General features: G+C 40.4%; 1 protein-coding gene across 2 annotated transcripts; it reads left to right on the top strand.

Annotated features, from left to right (window-relative positions):
- The first annotated feature begins 820 nt into the window (after positions 1–820).
- Positions 821–16,236, top strand: MED10 (mediator complex subunit 10). Of its 2 annotated transcripts, XM_050938282.1 has the most exons (5): positions 821–970; positions 1,772–1,855; positions 3,140–3,242; positions 6,162–6,268; positions 7,771–16,236. In XM_050938282.1, the coding sequence occupies exons 1-4, from the start codon at positions 849–851 to the stop codon at positions 6,255–6,257; spliced, it is 405 nt and encodes a 134-aa protein (XP_050794239.1). In that variant the 5' UTR covers positions 821–848; the 3' UTR covers positions 6,258–6,268; positions 7,771–16,236. The 2 variants fall into 2 exon arrangements, with proteins under 2 accessions (XP_050794239.1, XP_050794238.1); XM_050938281.1 differs by lacking the exon at positions 7,771–16,236 and having other exon boundaries at positions 6,162–7,091.
- Positions 16,237–17,040: the final 804 nt, after the last annotated feature.

The raw sequence follows: 17,040 nt of genomic DNA, 5'->3' as shown, positions 1-17,040 counted from the left end.
TTGTGGATAGTACTCTGAAAACATGCATTCAACGTGCAGCAGCAGTCAAGAAAGGGAACAGAACGTTGGGAATCATTAAGCAAGGGATAGATTAGACAGAAAATATCATATTGCCTCTATATAAATCCAAGGTATGCCCACATGTTGCATATTGCGTGCTGATGTGGTTGCCCCATCTCAAAAAAGATATACTGGAATTGGAAACAGTTCAGAGAAGGGCAACAAAAATGATTAAGGGTAATGGAACAGCTGCCATATGAGGAGAGAGTAAAAAGACTGGGACTTTTCAGCTTGCAAAAGAGACAACTAAAGGTGGGTATGACATAGGTCTATAAAATCAGTGATGCTGTGACTCCTCAGCACAGCACTACGAACCGACAGAGCTGCACAGGATGCTACGGGACAGCTGCAGGTGGCCTATTACTCGACACAGACCAAGCAGTAGCCACACTGCCACCGCATCACTCTCAGCATGGCAACCACGGCGCCTCGCCCTCAGGCGGCTGGCTCCCCGCGGCACATAACAGGTTGGGGAGGTTGACGGGACCGCAGCTGCGCCCACACCTGGCAACTCCCCCTGAGCTCGTCCGTCTTCGGCTCCAGGGCCGAGCGGGACCCGAGGGCTGCCCAAGCCCCCAAGGGCACTTTCCCCGAAGGCCGGGCTCGGCCTCCTTCTGCCCCGGGGCGTGGGGGGGTGGAGCCGAGCCGAGCCCCGCCCCTCGTGTCACGTGCCGAGCCCCGGGCCGGGGCCGCGGTGGCTGCGCGGGAACCCCGCTTCTGTCCCGCCCTGCCGCTCTCGGGCGCGCGACCGGAAGTGGCGGCTGAGCCGGAAGTGGCGGCGCAGGGCGATGGCGGAGAAGTTCGACTCGCTGGAGGAGCAGCTGGAGAAGTTCGTGGAGAACATCCGGCAGCTCGGCATCATCGTCAGCGACTTCCAGCCCAGCAGCCAGGCCGGGCTCAACCAGAAGCTGTGAGACCCCCTCCTCCCCCGTTCAGTGCCCTCCGCGCTGTGCGGCTGGGTCGGAGCCTGGCTGAGCCCAGCGGAGCAGCGCCAGCCCCTGGCAGGCGCCGTGGGGCCTTGTGGGAAGCGGGTGTGGGGGCACTTCCCGGAGCAGTGCTGGCCTGTAACAGCCCGGGCGTGAGGTGGCCCGTGGTGCCGCCTAGCCTGCAAGTGCTGTCTCGCCTAGGAGTAGTGGGGACGGGTGTGTCCGTGATGGACCAGTGCACAAATGTCAAGTAACACCTATCACGGGCAGACACCAGCTCTCTAACATGCAGTTGCATTGTTGTGTGAAGAGCAATACTTATGTCTAAATAAACTGTAAACTGAACTTTGAAGGATGGTATATTAGCATTGATTCAACAGGAGGTAGTGGTGCCAAGTGTGCAGCCCCACAGGAAAATATACTGATTTCCAAACTTGTTTGTAGTATGTTCAAATCTGAGACATGTGATTGCAACAATAATCTGTTTTGTGACTGCCCTGGTGGGATTAATGATTCTAATTTACCTGTTTGGAAGGGACTCCTATACTCAGTATGATGTGTTATGTACGCAAGACTTTGATTTAGAAGTGCATTGGGAATCCAGGGTTACACATGGAGAAGGTGCCATGAGAACCTCTTCATTCCCTTGTTTATTCTGCAGCCTCTTGTAGGCAGCCACCCAAGAACAGTGAGATCAGTTATACATTGTAGCTGTGAAAATATTGAAGGATGTCTGTAACTAATCTGGGTCTGGTTTTATAGCCACATGACTTTTCTCTTCCCAGGAATTTTATGGTTACAGGCTTGCAAGATATTGACAAGTGCCGACAGCAACTTCATGATATAAGCGTACCTTTAGAGGTTTTTGAGTAAGTAACTTTACATCTAGGGATCAACCTCCACACATCATCAAATTGAAGAGACAGTTAATCTTGTAGTGTTAGACATTTCCACTGCAGTTTTTATGTTTTGTAAATTTGACTTTAAAAATACTCTTTCCTTCAAATTCTTTTGGAATGAGCCAAATTATGAATTATCCTTCTATTTTCACATCTGTTTATTTTGTCATCTATGTTTGCATAAAATTGCATAACCCAAGGCTTGGAAAGATCTTCTCTAATTCAGTGACTTGGTACTATACATAGCTTTCCATCTCACTCTGTTTCTTTATTCAGGATTCAAATCTTGCTTTAGATTACAAGTGAAATTTAGTTTGGTTTTTATCAGAGCCCCTGTTTTTGTACACCATAATCACTGCATATATTTACATAATTGGCCGTCAGCTGTTAATTGGCCCAAACTAGATCAGTGAGAGTATAACAGGTGAATGGCAGAGCTATGTGAGTCATCTTATATTATTCATTGAGTTAGCACATTAGTCATCCAATTTCATGAATTCTAAATTACCTCAAATATGACAAGCTGAGAGATGTGTATAGTATTGCTAATTGTAGATGGCTAAACCAGGTGGTCTCAAAACTTTCTTATAGTTCAGTACACATTTTAATAGTTTGAGACAATATCTTTCAATTTATTTTTCAATCACACAACATCCTTGTGGCAACTACAGTAATTGTTTCTATGGCATAGTAAAATTAGGGAAATACTTATGCCTTTTTAGCACTTTCTAATAAAGTAAGTGTGACCTTTTTAAAAGAAGTTAACATACATTCTCTTCCCCCTCCCCCATCTCCCCAGTTTGGTCTACTCAGTTCCTCTTGATCTTCTGCTTTATTCCTTTCCCCCTATATACCACTTTGCTATAGTTGTCACATCACTTTGCTTTACTCTCACTGCTGGTCCATTTACTGATGGTGACTCCTGTTTCTTCTCCAGCTTCCATGTACTTACTGGTGGTCTGGAGAGAGTTAGCTAGTCACATTCTACAACCCTCTAGACTCTCCACAAGGAGAAGTCTGGACACTTAGAAGCAGCTGGTGATTGAAAACCAGGCAGGTGCTCCTTGGATCACAGTTTAGGAGCTGCTGGCCTAATCCACATATTAGAATGCATGCTTCAGATGGCAGAATACAAAGCATGCTTGTATATTACTTTTACTTAGTGTAATTGAGCTTCTCATTGCTGTATTTAGTGAAGACGAGGAATATCTTAGCCTACGTGATACACTTACATGGCATCTTTCATATTTCCAGATACATAGATCAAGGTCGTAATCCCCAGCTTTACACTAAAGAGTGTTTGGAAAGGGCTTTGGCTAAAAATGAACAAGTAAAAGGCAAAATTGACACAATGAAGGTAAGATGAGTATAATGTATTAAAAGTATAATTGTGTTCTTTATAATAAGAATAGGAACCATATTTGTTAAATATTTGTAAGCCTTGTAATCTTTTTTTTTTTTTTTTTTTAATTTGCGTGATTATCAGATTTTCTTAAATGGGTTGCACTGGGTCTTATCTCCAATCTGTTTGTTTTAACTGATAATGCTGCAGCCTGTCTTGTAGTTATGGTCTCTAATTCTATAGTAAGGTTAAATACAAAATCAAACTTTCATTTCTTTAGCCATAACACACATCTCATCTAATCTTCTTTATACAGTCTGTTCATAGAGCTGCTACCTCTTGTAAAGTGCTTTGATATATAATGATATATAATAAAGTGTGCTGTGTAAGAGCTAGTTGGTTTTGTTATTACTGCTATTCCATAGACACTGAATACGTGTAATTTCCTAAGTGTGGCTATGGTGTGCACATTCACCATTAAACAGTTCTAGGAATAGAAAAACATGAAGGATACTCTCTAATTATCTCTTTCTAATAAAATATGATGCTTTACCCTTATATGACCCAAATAGTTGACAAAAATTCAGGGTTCTGTGGGTTGTATTGGTCAGGAGAAGAAACTGATGATGGAGCTTGGTATCTTCAGTGCAGGCCTCTTTATTTACAAAGAATTTAGGGAGTCATGTTTCCCCGAACACAGCAGGAATCAAACAGGAGAGAGTTTCTTTGCTCACAGTTCCAAGCCTCTTTCAGCCAGTACTTAGCCCAAAAATCTCTCTAGGCTTTTATCATGCTCCCAGGCAAGCCTTTGTCCTTGACTTTCTGCTCTTTTGTTGATTTTGTTGTGTGTTCTTACTGCTTCCCTGTCTCATACACCGCTGCTAAAGCAATACTTAGCAAAGCCTCTCCACTCACATGTGCCTTACATGTGTCCGTGTTTTGGCTGTAGGCTGCTATTCCCCCTTTCTGGTTTTGTAAAGCAGTTGTATATTTCTTCCACTTTTCCTGAGTGAAGGACAGCTTTAACCACATCAGTTTCAACAAGGTGTATCCCAACCCATAACAGTATTTTCTCCTTGTGTGATGCTAAAGGGATTAAATCAAACTTAAAAAAACCCGAACCACTCTTAAACCCATGAGTGGAGGACAATTAAGCTTTAGCAGTAACAGTAGTCTGCACTTATTCCCCTTAAATAGAAGCATTGTTATGTTTTCAAAATCTTGTTTGGCCTCATTGCATTTGGAACACTGGTGTGTAGATAAGTTTTAGATGTATAACAAAAAATTGTTTTACTTAACAACAAAATTAATAAAAGATGTATTTTACTATCCTCAGTGGGAGATGAGGCACAGAGTAGCAGATGATGTTTATTTTAAAAAAAGGTTTGACTTACAGTTCTTGAATTAGCAGTTTCTTTTCAGTAAGAGCATGGTCATCCTGTTACATAATGTTTAATCAGCCTTAGGAATTCATTACTGAAAGATTGAGACAGTTTAGCAAGATTCAGGAAAAAATCATCAGCTGAAGAATAGCTAGATTTAAAGAGACACAGAGAACAACAACATGCATGCTACAAGACATAAATTGATCTCCAGGTTTCAGTGGTCTGTCTTCATCCTCATGATGTGTAGCCTTACATACTTGTCTAAGTGAATTATTTTTATTCCTTCTGAAGTGCTGGGTGTAAGATGCTCCTTTTGGTTCAGACTTGGTGAACCTATTGTGATCTAGCATAATATTTTTATGTTTAACTATACAAGTCATATTTCTGATGGAAAGGGTGTGACTGGAGCATGCTGTATGCTGGCTATATCCAGTTATTGGACACCATAGCACAAATTAGAGAAGCTCCTAGGCTGCTCTGTCTGGTTTCAGGGCTGGGGTAAAGATTCAGGAAGCCATAATTGGTTGGGTCTCAGCATCTTTCCCTTCTTTATTAAAGATTCCCTACCTTTGTCCTGGTGATTGTGTGAGGGAAGAAAACCAGCCACGCTTTGCTAGGTGCTTCCCTGGTTTCAAGCAGTATCAATCAAACTTCTATCCTTTTCTCCCTACAGCTCCCACAGCCTGGCAGGGAAGTCACAACTATTCTCTCCTTCCCCTGTGCTGTAGCAAGCAACTACTGGATGATTGCTGAGCTGCTTCAGGGAAGGGACAGCAGTTGGTCAGAGGAACTTGGCTCACATCAGAGTTGCTCTTGGGGCTTGAAGAGAAGAGCTAGGTAGCATTAGAGGAAATAGTGGAAAGGGGGCTGAGTCAGGCCTCTTAAGGTATGTCTACACTGGAAACTTCAAAGCGCTGCTGCGGGAATGTTTCCGCGATAGTGCTTTGAAGTGCAAGTGTGGTCGTGGAGGTGGATTACCTCCGAGCCCTTGGAGCCTGGCTCCCAGCGCTCAGAGCTTGTCTACACTACATTTTATAGCGCTCTAACTTGCTGGCTCAGTGAAAAATCACCCCCTTGAGCGCAGCAAGTCTGAGCGCTTTAAAGCGCTAAGTGTAGACAAGCCCTTAGTTTACAAGCTTCAGGACATGGTTCAGCACATTTTCAATTAATAAGTAAGAGCTAGTTTTCTTCTTTAAAATGATAGACTTGAGGGCCACAAATTGGACACCACTGCACCAGAACTTATCAAGAGTCCAGTTTCCTTACGTTTCTTGAATGAGTTTTATTGCTAGTTTAGTTTATAGAAAATACAAAATACTTGAGTTTGTCTCAGCAAATAGATTTCAGACAGTTACTATGAATAAAGGTCTTGTAGGACTTGTCTTTCTGACTTGAATACTATTCAGTGGGGTCAAGGAATGGTAGACCTGGTTGACTATTTATTTGCAAATATTTCAGTGAATAACTTATTCTGTTTGACTGGCTCCAATAAATGGCCAATTTTTTAATTTTTATTTTTATGTTCTAAAATCATCTTTTTTCATTCTAGAAATTTAAAAGCCTATTGATTCAAGAGCTGACTAAAGTCTTCCCAGAAGACATGGCCAAGTACAAAGCTATTCGAGGAGAAGAACCTCCTCCTTAAGACTGCCTTTGGTATGTTCTAAGATGCCTAATATTTTCATGGAACTGATCATCTCCTGTTGTGAAAATGTTGAACTTACTGGACTGAGGAAGAACTTAAGTTTTCCTACTAGGTGTGTTCATGTATGTCGTGGTTATGGGCTGTGAGGGAGCTTGATTACAACTCACTGTTGTTGTTCCTTTTTAATTTTTTTTTTTTCTTTTGGAAGCCATAACGTTTTCCTACAGACCTTTATGTGTCTAAAGATTGTATCTGCTAATGTATTCTTTCTGCAAAAGTTGTTTGGGGCATAAATGTGACTTGCAAGCTATTGTGCATCATTTCCCACAAAGTACACTTCTAGTATGAAAGAATATCTATATCTATGGATAGATAGATATCTATCCATAGATATAGATATCATCTCGAATGATCAAGTGCCAGACTGTGGATAAATACACTTCTTTTGGAAGCTACTTGTACTTGATTATTAAAATAGGCTACAGCCTATCTCATGGGGGAAGTAAGAATTGACTGCTATTAACTAAGCTGTTCCTGACAGTTTATAAAAGCATGACTGGACAGGACTCTTCTCTTTTTACTAAATTTCTGCTGAAATGGAAATCCATTGCCAGGTGCTGTACTTCCATGTAACTTTGTCAACCACAACCAAAAAGTCCCCTTCAGTCGTGTGAATTGAAGGACAGGTGACTGAGGATGGGAAAAACTGAATTTTCAAGGATGGCCTCCCAGCAGTGCTTTATAATTTGTACAGCATTTGATGCAGAACAAATCTTTTATTAAGTGTATTGCATTTTCTTTGGGCAAAATATATAATAAACACTTCGAAGTGAATTTTGTAGCTAGTTCTTCTAGTATGTTTTTGTTCCATACCATCCCAATATATTTTTTAAGAAAATAGTAGAGAAAGCTTGTACAAATTAGCACAAGGCTCAGAATAATAGAAATCATGTTAGCATATTTAAGTCTTTTGAGAAGACATAGATTAATTAGACTGAATTACACCTGAAAATAACTTGTTACTTGGGATAATCTTTGTTTTTAACCAAAATTTTTAAAATGCTCTCATGGTAGGTAACTTTCTTGATTACAGTGGTATGCGTTTAAGTAGTTCCAACTAGGTTTTGAAACTAATTTCATTTGAGATTAATAGGTCATGTAGTTATATGTTCACAGCTACTGTTTGTTGTAGGTGCTCCTTCTTGCAGGAAAGATTAGTTTAGCAGGATCACCATGCAGTGCTGTACTGTACATAGTGAAAGGCTAGCTTCACAGTGGAAAAGGCTGAAAACATCCCTACTTTTCCCATGTTAGGAAGGCGTTCCAATAGTAGCGGATATGCCTCTTGTTCTAATACTTAACATTTCACTGATGTTGGTCTGTATATTGAGATTTAATTTCAGTTTGTTTTAAAATCTTGCTCAATTATGTGATCGCGCTTGTTACTGTAAAGCAGCTCACTTACCAACAGCATAAATAGAGAATACAAATGTTATGTTTGCATTTGTTTCAGGTCACTTATATAACTCATGAATGCCACACTTGCACGTGCAGCATCTGCAACTGTTCTAGCTCCTGTTTATATTTAATAAAACTAGAAACAGCAATGTTGGCGATACAAGTTTTCCTAATTAACAAAAGAGATGGTAGGAATACAGGTGAGTTAAGGCAGTATAAATTCCAGATTGCAATAAGTATACATACTCTTAAATTACATTCATTTATTTTTAGCCATATTATCTTTTTTGGTTTATCCTTCCTCAAATGGTTCTATTATTAATCTGAAACAAATAAGTTCACTTCCCAAATTCTTTTCTAATCAACCACAATAATGAGTATTTGCCTTCTCAGTATAGTTAAACTATCTTATTTATAGTTATAAATTTTAAACATATCTACTTTGTTTAATTTCAGTCAACTTACACATTTACATAAAACTAATAGACATGTAGGGAATGTCGTCATTTTGAATTTACACCTGAATCCAGTTTTTAAATCAGAATTGAAATCTTTCAGTTTGAAACTGTGCTCAAAGATGCAATGGATCCAACTCTGTGTCATTACCTCTTGAATTTTAAATCTATTTTGGTTTATAAAACTCTGTGGTAAAGAATATAAACATAAAATAATATAGAATATAAACACAAAGTCTTCCACTTACCTCCAAGGGACACTTTTTTGTTGTTGTTGTTGTTCATAGAGACAAGCAGTATATTCTCCCAATCCTCTGGAAAAGACTTGTTTAATTGTTTTCTTATTCTTGCCTCACATGGTTTTAAAATGCCCTGTAAGAGAAAAATGTGATCATGGTGTATCTCTAGCTAACCATTGATCTGACTATTTTGTCACTTACTCATGATGTTCCCTATTGGGGCCAAAATCTAGTTCTATATATACAATCATAAAAGACTAGGGTTGGAAGGGACCTCAGGAGGTCATCTAGTTCAACCCCCTGCTCAAAGCAGGACCTACCTAAATCATCCTAGCCAGGGCTTTGTCAAGCTGGGCCTTAAAAACCTCTAAGGATGGAGATTCCGCTACCTCCCTGGGTAACTCATTCTAGTGCTTCACTGTCCTCCTAATGAAATAGTTTTCCTCATATCCAACCTAGACCTCCCTCATTGCAACTTGAAACCATTGCTCCTTGTTCTGTCATCTGCCGCCACTGAGAACAGCCTAACTCCATCCTCTTTGGAACCCCCCTTCAGGTACTTGAAGGCTGCTATCAGATCCCCCCCTCCCTCTTCTCTTCTGCAGACTAAATAATCCCAGTTACCTCAGTCTCTCCTAGTAAGTCATGTGCCCCAGCCCCCTAATCATTTTCATTGCCCTCTGCTGGACTCTCTCCAATTTGTCCACATCCCTTCAGTAGAGGGAGGACGAAAACTGAACATGATACTCCAGGAGTTGCCTCATCAGTGCTGAATAGAGGGAAATAATCACTTCCCTCGATCTGCTAGCAATGCTCCTACTAATGCAGCCCAATATGCTGTTAGCCTTCTTCGCAACAAGCGCACACTGTTGACTCATATCCAACTTCTCATCCACTGTAATCTCCAGGTCCTTTTTTGCAGAACTGCTCCTTAGCTACTTCGTCCCCTGTCTGTAGCAGTGCATGGGATTCTTCTGTCCTAAGTGCAGGACTCTGCACTTTTTATTTTTAGAACATAAGAACGGCTGTACCAGGTCAGACCAAAGGTCCATCTAGCCCAGTATCCTGTCTACCAACAGTGGCCAATGCCAAGTGCCCCAGAGGGAGTGGACCTAACAGGCAATGATCAAGTGATCTCTCACCTGCCTGAAACAGAGGCTAGGGACACCATTCTTTACCCATCCTGGCTAATAGCTATTAATGGACTTAACCAACATGAATTTATCCAGTTCTCTTTTAAATGCTGTTATAGTCCTAGCCTTCACAACCTCCTCAGGTAAGGAGTTCCACAAGTTGACTGTGCGCTGTGTGAAGAAGAACGTCCTTGTATTTGTTTCAAACCTGCCACCTATTAATTTCATTTAGTGACCCCTCGTTCTTGTATTGTGGGAATAAGTAAATAACTTTTCCTTATTCACTTTCTCCACATCACTCATGATTTTATATTTGTTGAACCTATTCAGATTTCTTTTGGGACAATCCTCCAATTTGTCTAAGTCACTCTGGACCCTATCCCTACCCTCCAGCATATCTACCTCTCCCACTCAACTTAATGTCATCTGTGAATTTGCTGAGGGTGCAGTCCATCCCATCATCCAGATCATGAATGAAGATGTTGAACAAAACCGGCCCAGGATTGACCCCTCAGCCATTCCACTTGATACCGACAGCGAACCAGACATTTGATCACTAGCTGTTGAGCCTGACAATCTAGCCACTTTCTGTCCACCTTATATCCAATCCATATTTTTTTTAACTTGCTGGCAAGAATACTGTGGGAGACAGTATCAAAACCTTTGCTAAAGTCAAGTTATAGCTCCCATTTCTTATGATTTTTGTAAGCAATATTAACTGAAAAAGTAAGAAAATGAGATGGCTTAAGTTTCATTTTTCTTGTAATTGTGCGAAGGATGTTAGCTCACTTTTTCGTATTAAGCATGTTTATACCCTTCTTTCAATTGATCATTTGTTAAAATTGAATAGTGAGGTGGTCACTTTTTAAAAAATATCCCTCACAATTACTGATTTATTTCATACCTTTCCATAATTCCAGCACACTGGAAATCCAGTGATTTCCTGTGAATATTTTTGATTTATTAGATAATCAGTTATTGTTCAAGATGACATAATGATGGTTGTTTGCCATGGTCACCATTTTTCAGTTGATAACCATTTGATCCAATCCAGCAGTCTAATTCTAGGTGAAGCTGGCAGTGCTGCCTATACTTAGTTATCTAACACTTTCCATTATAAGACCCTGTTTTCAGTTGCTTATAACTTTAACCAACTGTGCTGAAATTTTCCATGCTGGGTGTTTGCCTCAGGCTACGTTTTATTTTGAATGTTCAGTTATTTCTGATAAGGAGGACAGAGATCATTATTTAAGATTGAGCTGTCTTTGCCAATGTTTTTTAAACAATTTTATGCTTCAGTAGGGATTTGGATAATATCTTTGGGGCAGAGACCATCTTTGGCATATATTTGTATAGTGCCCAGTACAGTAGGGTCCTACTCCATGACAGGGGCTCCTAGGTGGGTCATCTTGTGGTCAGAAATGCCTTTTCCTGTCCCTGTGAAAATCTGTCCTTATGCTGCCAAATTATAGACCTCTGAAAACTGCCGTTTGCACACTTGAGTAGAACAGGAGCAGAAGGGACAAGAACAGAAGAGGATAGATTTTTGGGGAGGTCACGGGTGGAAGACATGTTAGGGAGGAGGAGCAGAAATAGTTTGTAACACTACCCTCTGTATTCCGGAGTCCAGTATTCTTGAGTCCCTACACTTTTCTGCTAACAATAAATAGCTGTGAAACTCATAATGTCTGCATTATGGTAGTCGTCATGATTACATAGTGATTTTTCTGTGGGATCAGGCCTCATTCAGTGCACAGTTTGGATGGTGGAAAGGAATGAATCCAGAATGTAGTAAATGAATTGGAAGCTGTGTAATTAAAAGAGGCAGCTAGTGAAAAGATCTTCTTGTAATTAAGCAAAGAGTCCTGTGGCACCTTATAGACTAACAGACGTATTGGAGCATGAGCTTTCGTGGGTGAATATCCACTTCATTGGATGCATGTCTTGTAATTAAGGCAGTCAAGTGTGCCCTGGGAGAATAGGATTCAATCCCTGCCTTTGCCAAGAGTCCTCATGTAATACTGGGAAAGTCACAAACCTTCACAGGTAGCTTCTATGCATTCCTCACTTTCTGGGTGTTGGTGTCACTAGGTAGAAATCTCCTTGCTTAAGGCCTATGCTAAGGCCTATGTGAACCAAAGTACCGCCATGTTAGAAGCCTTTGTGTTAGCCTCACTAAACTTGTGTAACCTTTTGTACTAAAATGTGACTGTAACTTTCTGTACTAATGTGCTGACTGTAACCACCTGTGTTATAAGCTAACTGCTAAAACAATAGGGCCGTAGTTAGCAGGGTCGGCTAATACTAGACACTGCTCATACTAGATAAGATAAATGAAAAGCAGATGTGATGGCCAAGGCCATGTGCATGAGAAAGTAGCCCACACAATGAACAGCATAGAAAAAAAGATACAAGGGGGGGGTATAAATACTAGTGCCCTGCCTGTGTGCAGTTTGCAGGATTTAAGATTGTTATTTCTCCCTTGCACCTTATTTGAGCTCAAATAAACTTGGTCGTTTGCTTCTCCACCCTGGTGTGTTCATTGGCGCTAAGCACTCTAGGCAATGTACCCCACTGTTGCTTGCCTCTGGCACTTTGTGTGTCGGCAACATGGGTGTCCAATTTTGAGATATTTAAAACCTGATTTGCAAAAGTGCTGAGCACTCTAACTGAAATCAGTGTAAGTTATTCTTTGAACAGCCCAAGGCATCCCAAACTGGGCACCTCAAAAAAGTGAACTTGATTATTTTGACCTAAATCTCTGTATATCACTTCCCCATTTTACAGCTGGGAATAATTATACCAACTCACAGGTGTGGTTGAGATAAATTAAAATTTGTGAAGCATTCAGATGTTGACAGTGAGCACTAGAGAAAAGCCTATAAGCAAATATATAATTTTTTATTTGGTGCAGGGTTTGCATGATTTGTGGTAAATAAGGCTGCATATTGAACAGTGAGGGTAAAACAAAATATTGAACAGCTATTAACTGGCCTGCATCCATCCTGTACATTGAATGAGGCAGAGGTCCTGTAGAAATCCTGTAATTAAAAGCTGAATCATGATGCATATGCAGAAGGGGAATGACCCAGGAAATCTTATTCTGGCATTTTCTAAGTTTTTGAGTGGTTGACTTTGCAACCTTAGTCGTCTTTTAATGTAATATAAAAAAAATTACAATGTACTTAAAAGTAGTACAACCATAGCCTTAGCAAGACTGGGCCTTCATTTTCCTCTGAGCTGTAATGACTCGTGTCTCAGTTTCATGTAAATCTTAACATTGATTCAGTTGATTCTGCCTATTTCTTGGGGATTAATCATGGGAAGAACTGGTACCAAAATACAGGTTGACCCTCTCATTTGGCACTCCCTGGTCTGGCAACATCCATGGTCTGGCATAGGTGCTGACTCTGTGGGTGTTCTGGGGCTAGAGCACTCACGGGGAAAAATTAGTGAATGCGGAGCATCCACAGGCACCAAACACCCCCCCTTGGCCCTGTGTTTACCAACCGCTCCTCCCTCCCAGTGCTTCCAGAGCTCTGCGAACAGCTGATTCGTGGCGTTCAAGCTCCGGGAGGGTGTGGGAGGACCTGGGGCCAGCATCGGAGCCCCTGGGTGAGAGGCCAGTGGCTGGGACCTAGGGCTGGCATTGGAGCCTGTGGGCGGGGAGCCACACTGGGCGCCAAGCCTGCGGGTGCTGCAGCACCCCCCACGCTCCTATTTCCCTTGTTTATGGAGACCTGCTGGCACTCTGCATTGACTTCCTGTGGTTCAGCAAATTCTCTGATTCTGCACCAGTCAGGTCCCGAGGGTGCTGGACTAGAGAGGTTCAACCTGTAGTATCTTTTGAGAGTATTCACTTTGTTACTGCCTAGTAATGATAGGAGCCAAATATCCCATTTATGATCTTTTTATTAAATTAGTTGCTGTGATTATCTTCAGATGAGAATCTTCAGTCTGGCATTTTGTCCTACTTTTTACCCAAACTCCTTTTTCATCAATTTTTATTCACGCCAACATCTTGTTTACTGCTGCTTTGCCAAAAATTGAACCACATTCTCTTATGGCGTTGAATAATTCAGGGATTGATTATGAAGTGTTCGAAGTACACATCTTTTGCATAAAGGCAAGTTTTCTGATACTTCCTATTTTTTTCATTTGTTACTGGTTACTTATGAGTTTAGTGAAATAATTGACAGGGTGAGAAGTGTGGGTGTTGTTGCTGCTGGTCTCAGGAGCTCCTGTGTATTGGCACCAGCAGGGAGTACAGCTTGCTGATTCAGCAGACCTCAGTGTTCATAAAGAAAGACCACCAACTTGGTTTGGTGGCGAAGGTGCTTGGCCAGGTTTATTGTTGACAAAGCACAGTCCTAGTACCCCAGCTCAATCAACATAGCATGATACTGTCCCCTAGGCCAATACAAAGTGGTCCCTCTGACTTCTGTTATACATTGATACAAACAAGTCACCTATTACACTCTAGGGATATGTCTTCGCTACTGGCCGGATCAGCGGGCAGCAATCAATCCAGCGGGGATCGATTATCGTGTCTAGTCTTGATGCGATAAATTGATCCCTGAGCGCTCTCCCGTTGACTCCTGTACTCCAGCTCGGCGAGAGGCACAGGCAGAGTTGACGGGGGAGCGGCAGCCTTCGACTCACCATAGTGAAGATACCACGGTAAGTTGATCTAAGTACGTTGACTTCAGCTACAATAGTCACGTAGCTGAAGTTGCGTAATGTAGATTGATTTCTCTCCCCTTCCCTCCCCCTAGTGTAGATCAGGCCTAGATGTTGTTAGTTACCAGCCTTATACTCCCTAGTTTGAACAAAACGGAGGTCTGTGTCTCTGTAACATCTCAAGTGTTTGTTTACCTAGTTACTGGAGAGGTCTGGGTTTTCTAGTACTATCCTCGCTGGTCAGAAATGTGCTTACTTGGTTAGCTAATACCTGGTGTGTCGCTATTCTGCCAAGGCTAAGTCCACTTTGGTTCATACCTCCAAGGCTTACAAGAGTAAATCTGAAAAATGATTTAAAAGTAAATAAATTACATCTTGAATTCTAGCCATTGACTTGTCTTTCAGCCTTGGCAGAAGGAGAGGGTTGTTTGGCAGCATTCGTACTATGAATTCTACCAAGAAACCTGTTTTGCCTAAGGCAGAATACATTGGAAAAATAAAACAAGCTTTTTAATCAAAATATAAAATATTGCTGTTCGAGGGACACAGGCTAGCCTACATTTTTAGACACTTTTAATGTTAAAATCTTGTACAACTTGTATACTTTCAAACATTTAATGATATTGGTCTGTGAAAGGCGTGATTTATTTTGTCCACTCCTTCCTTCAGGATCAAATAGTGGAAATCCTCCATGCATTGGGCAGTTTGTTTCTTTGTATATCATCAGGAATTTCTTCCAAAATAAACAAAGATACAGATTTTAAAATAAATTACATTACACCCATCAGGGTGTGGTGGTTTATTTTTCAAGTAATTGTTTGGTAATTCTTTCTGAAAATTTTATGTTCTGTGTGTTCTGAGTTAACTTTTTTTTTTAATGCTTTTGAGCTTATTCAGATAAGAGTAAAAGCTTTTATTCTTTTCTGACTCTACTTGTCCTTTTCCATGTAAACTTTAGTTGAATGCAGTAATGCTTCAGCAACATTCATCTTTGTGCATTTCAAATGAAAATCAACTCTTCCCCCCCCCCCAAAAAAAAAAACAAAACAAAACCCCAAAACAAAACATCAACGCTGGAACAGGCATCTATAAGTGATAATAAGTAGGCTAAGTCTTCTGGCTTTGTTTCCATGTTCAAAGTACTCTTGCTTAGCATACAATGTAGCCAGTTTTATTGGTTAGTGTGGTGAGCAACTAGTCTCTAATTTCAAAAACAAAACACTTAATTTGAAAAACAGGCCTGCTTAAACTTTTGCGTGTAAGGAAATGAACAATTAAGCTGCCCACACAAATGAGTTAAAGTACAGAAATGCATGTATCATCACAACTTTGAAAGCAAGGAGTTTTTGTTTGAAGTTACAAGCTGGGAGGTCAATATGGTCTGAACTACAGAGAAGCGTATTTTGTTTTGTTTGTTTTTTGTTGTGTGTGGTTATTTTTTTAAATATATATAATCTCCTCCAACCAGGGTGGATGGATGGATAGGTTTAATTACCAATTAAAATCAGCAAGTAGAAAATCTTGATATAAATCAGTTTTAATCATGTTTTCCATTTGTATTTTGTAGTTATTTTCCTAAGCGTTTTTCATTGCTGATTTAATTTGAAACTAAATGCAGTTTTTACACTAGATTTGACACCACTTTTGTTAACCAGGAGGATACATTAACTATACATTTAACATACTTTTGTTCAGATTCTTGATTTCTGCATTTTTATTGTTAAATTTACTAGATAATTAACTTTTTACTTGTGATTTGTATCAAGCTGCATTTAGATGGAAACGAATTCAATTAAATTGTACAGACAGCATTTTAAAAGTTTTATTAACTAACAAAATGTACTGGATACATACAACAGATGAAACGAAGTGTTTCTGTACATCAGAGCTGAAAGTACTGACATTTGAAACAGAATATTAGCATTAACTGCATTGTAAAGAGTGAAAATGATGTATGTATTTTGTGCACTACATGACAAAATGTACCATATTAATAAAGCTTGACCTTAAGTTAGCTGTTTTTTCCCCAGATCTGTGTATAAAAATCCCATTTTTAACTCCATTACTTAAAATTCGTGAAGAGGTCTCATTGATTCAGGATCTCTTTGTATTTATTTAAATGAATAGATTATACTGTATTTAGGGCTTAACACCAGCTTGCCATAAATTCAAATTTACCTGTAAAAGGATTACTTTTTAATTTAAAAGTTTTAATTAAAATTTTTGTTATAAATAAAGCAATTTATACAAAACACTGATTTTTATCTGATTTTCAAATACTCTGCAGTCTTTGTGAAAACATTCTCCTTTTTGCCCAAAGAGGAAGTCTGGTAATTTTCACACCAAACCAATTTTCCAAGCCAAAGTTATAGGAAGCTTGCTTTGACATAACTATAAAGGAGAAGCACCTCTCCTTTATAGTAAGTTTACATATTGCAAGCCTTTTTTTTTTTTTTTCCTCCTCCTCTGTATTTGAATGCTTATGCAGATGTGTCCTGCCTGCTGGATAGGAGCTCCTCTGTTAGGGCTTGTCAGTAATAATGTAAATTGCCCCTTCCCCCTCATCTCATAAGACCCTCTCGATTGGGGTATTACTTCTGGGGCAGAGATTGGCACGTGGCTGGAAGGAAGGGGTGGTATATGACTTCACTAAGAATGCCACTCCCTCCTCCCCCCACTTGCTATCCTCTACAAATTGGTGTCTGTTCCAGCCCTGTGTGGTCACTCTTGGTTTTGGAGAGGTCTATCAGGGCAAGTTTCAGGGTGGGATGACCTGTCTGGAAGTGGTGTGCTCCCTCTAAGAACTCCTCCCACCGCT

The sequence above is a fragment of the Gopherus flavomarginatus genome, chromosome 2 (genome assembly GCF_025201925.1).
Source record: "Gopherus flavomarginatus isolate rGopFla2 chromosome 2, rGopFla2.mat.asm, whole genome shotgun sequence".
In the NCBI taxonomy this organism is placed as follows: Eukaryota; Metazoa; Chordata; order Testudines; family Testudinidae; genus Gopherus; species Gopherus flavomarginatus.
Note: the sequence above shows the minus strand (reverse complement) of the source record. Positions and strands in the feature narration are given on the sequence as shown.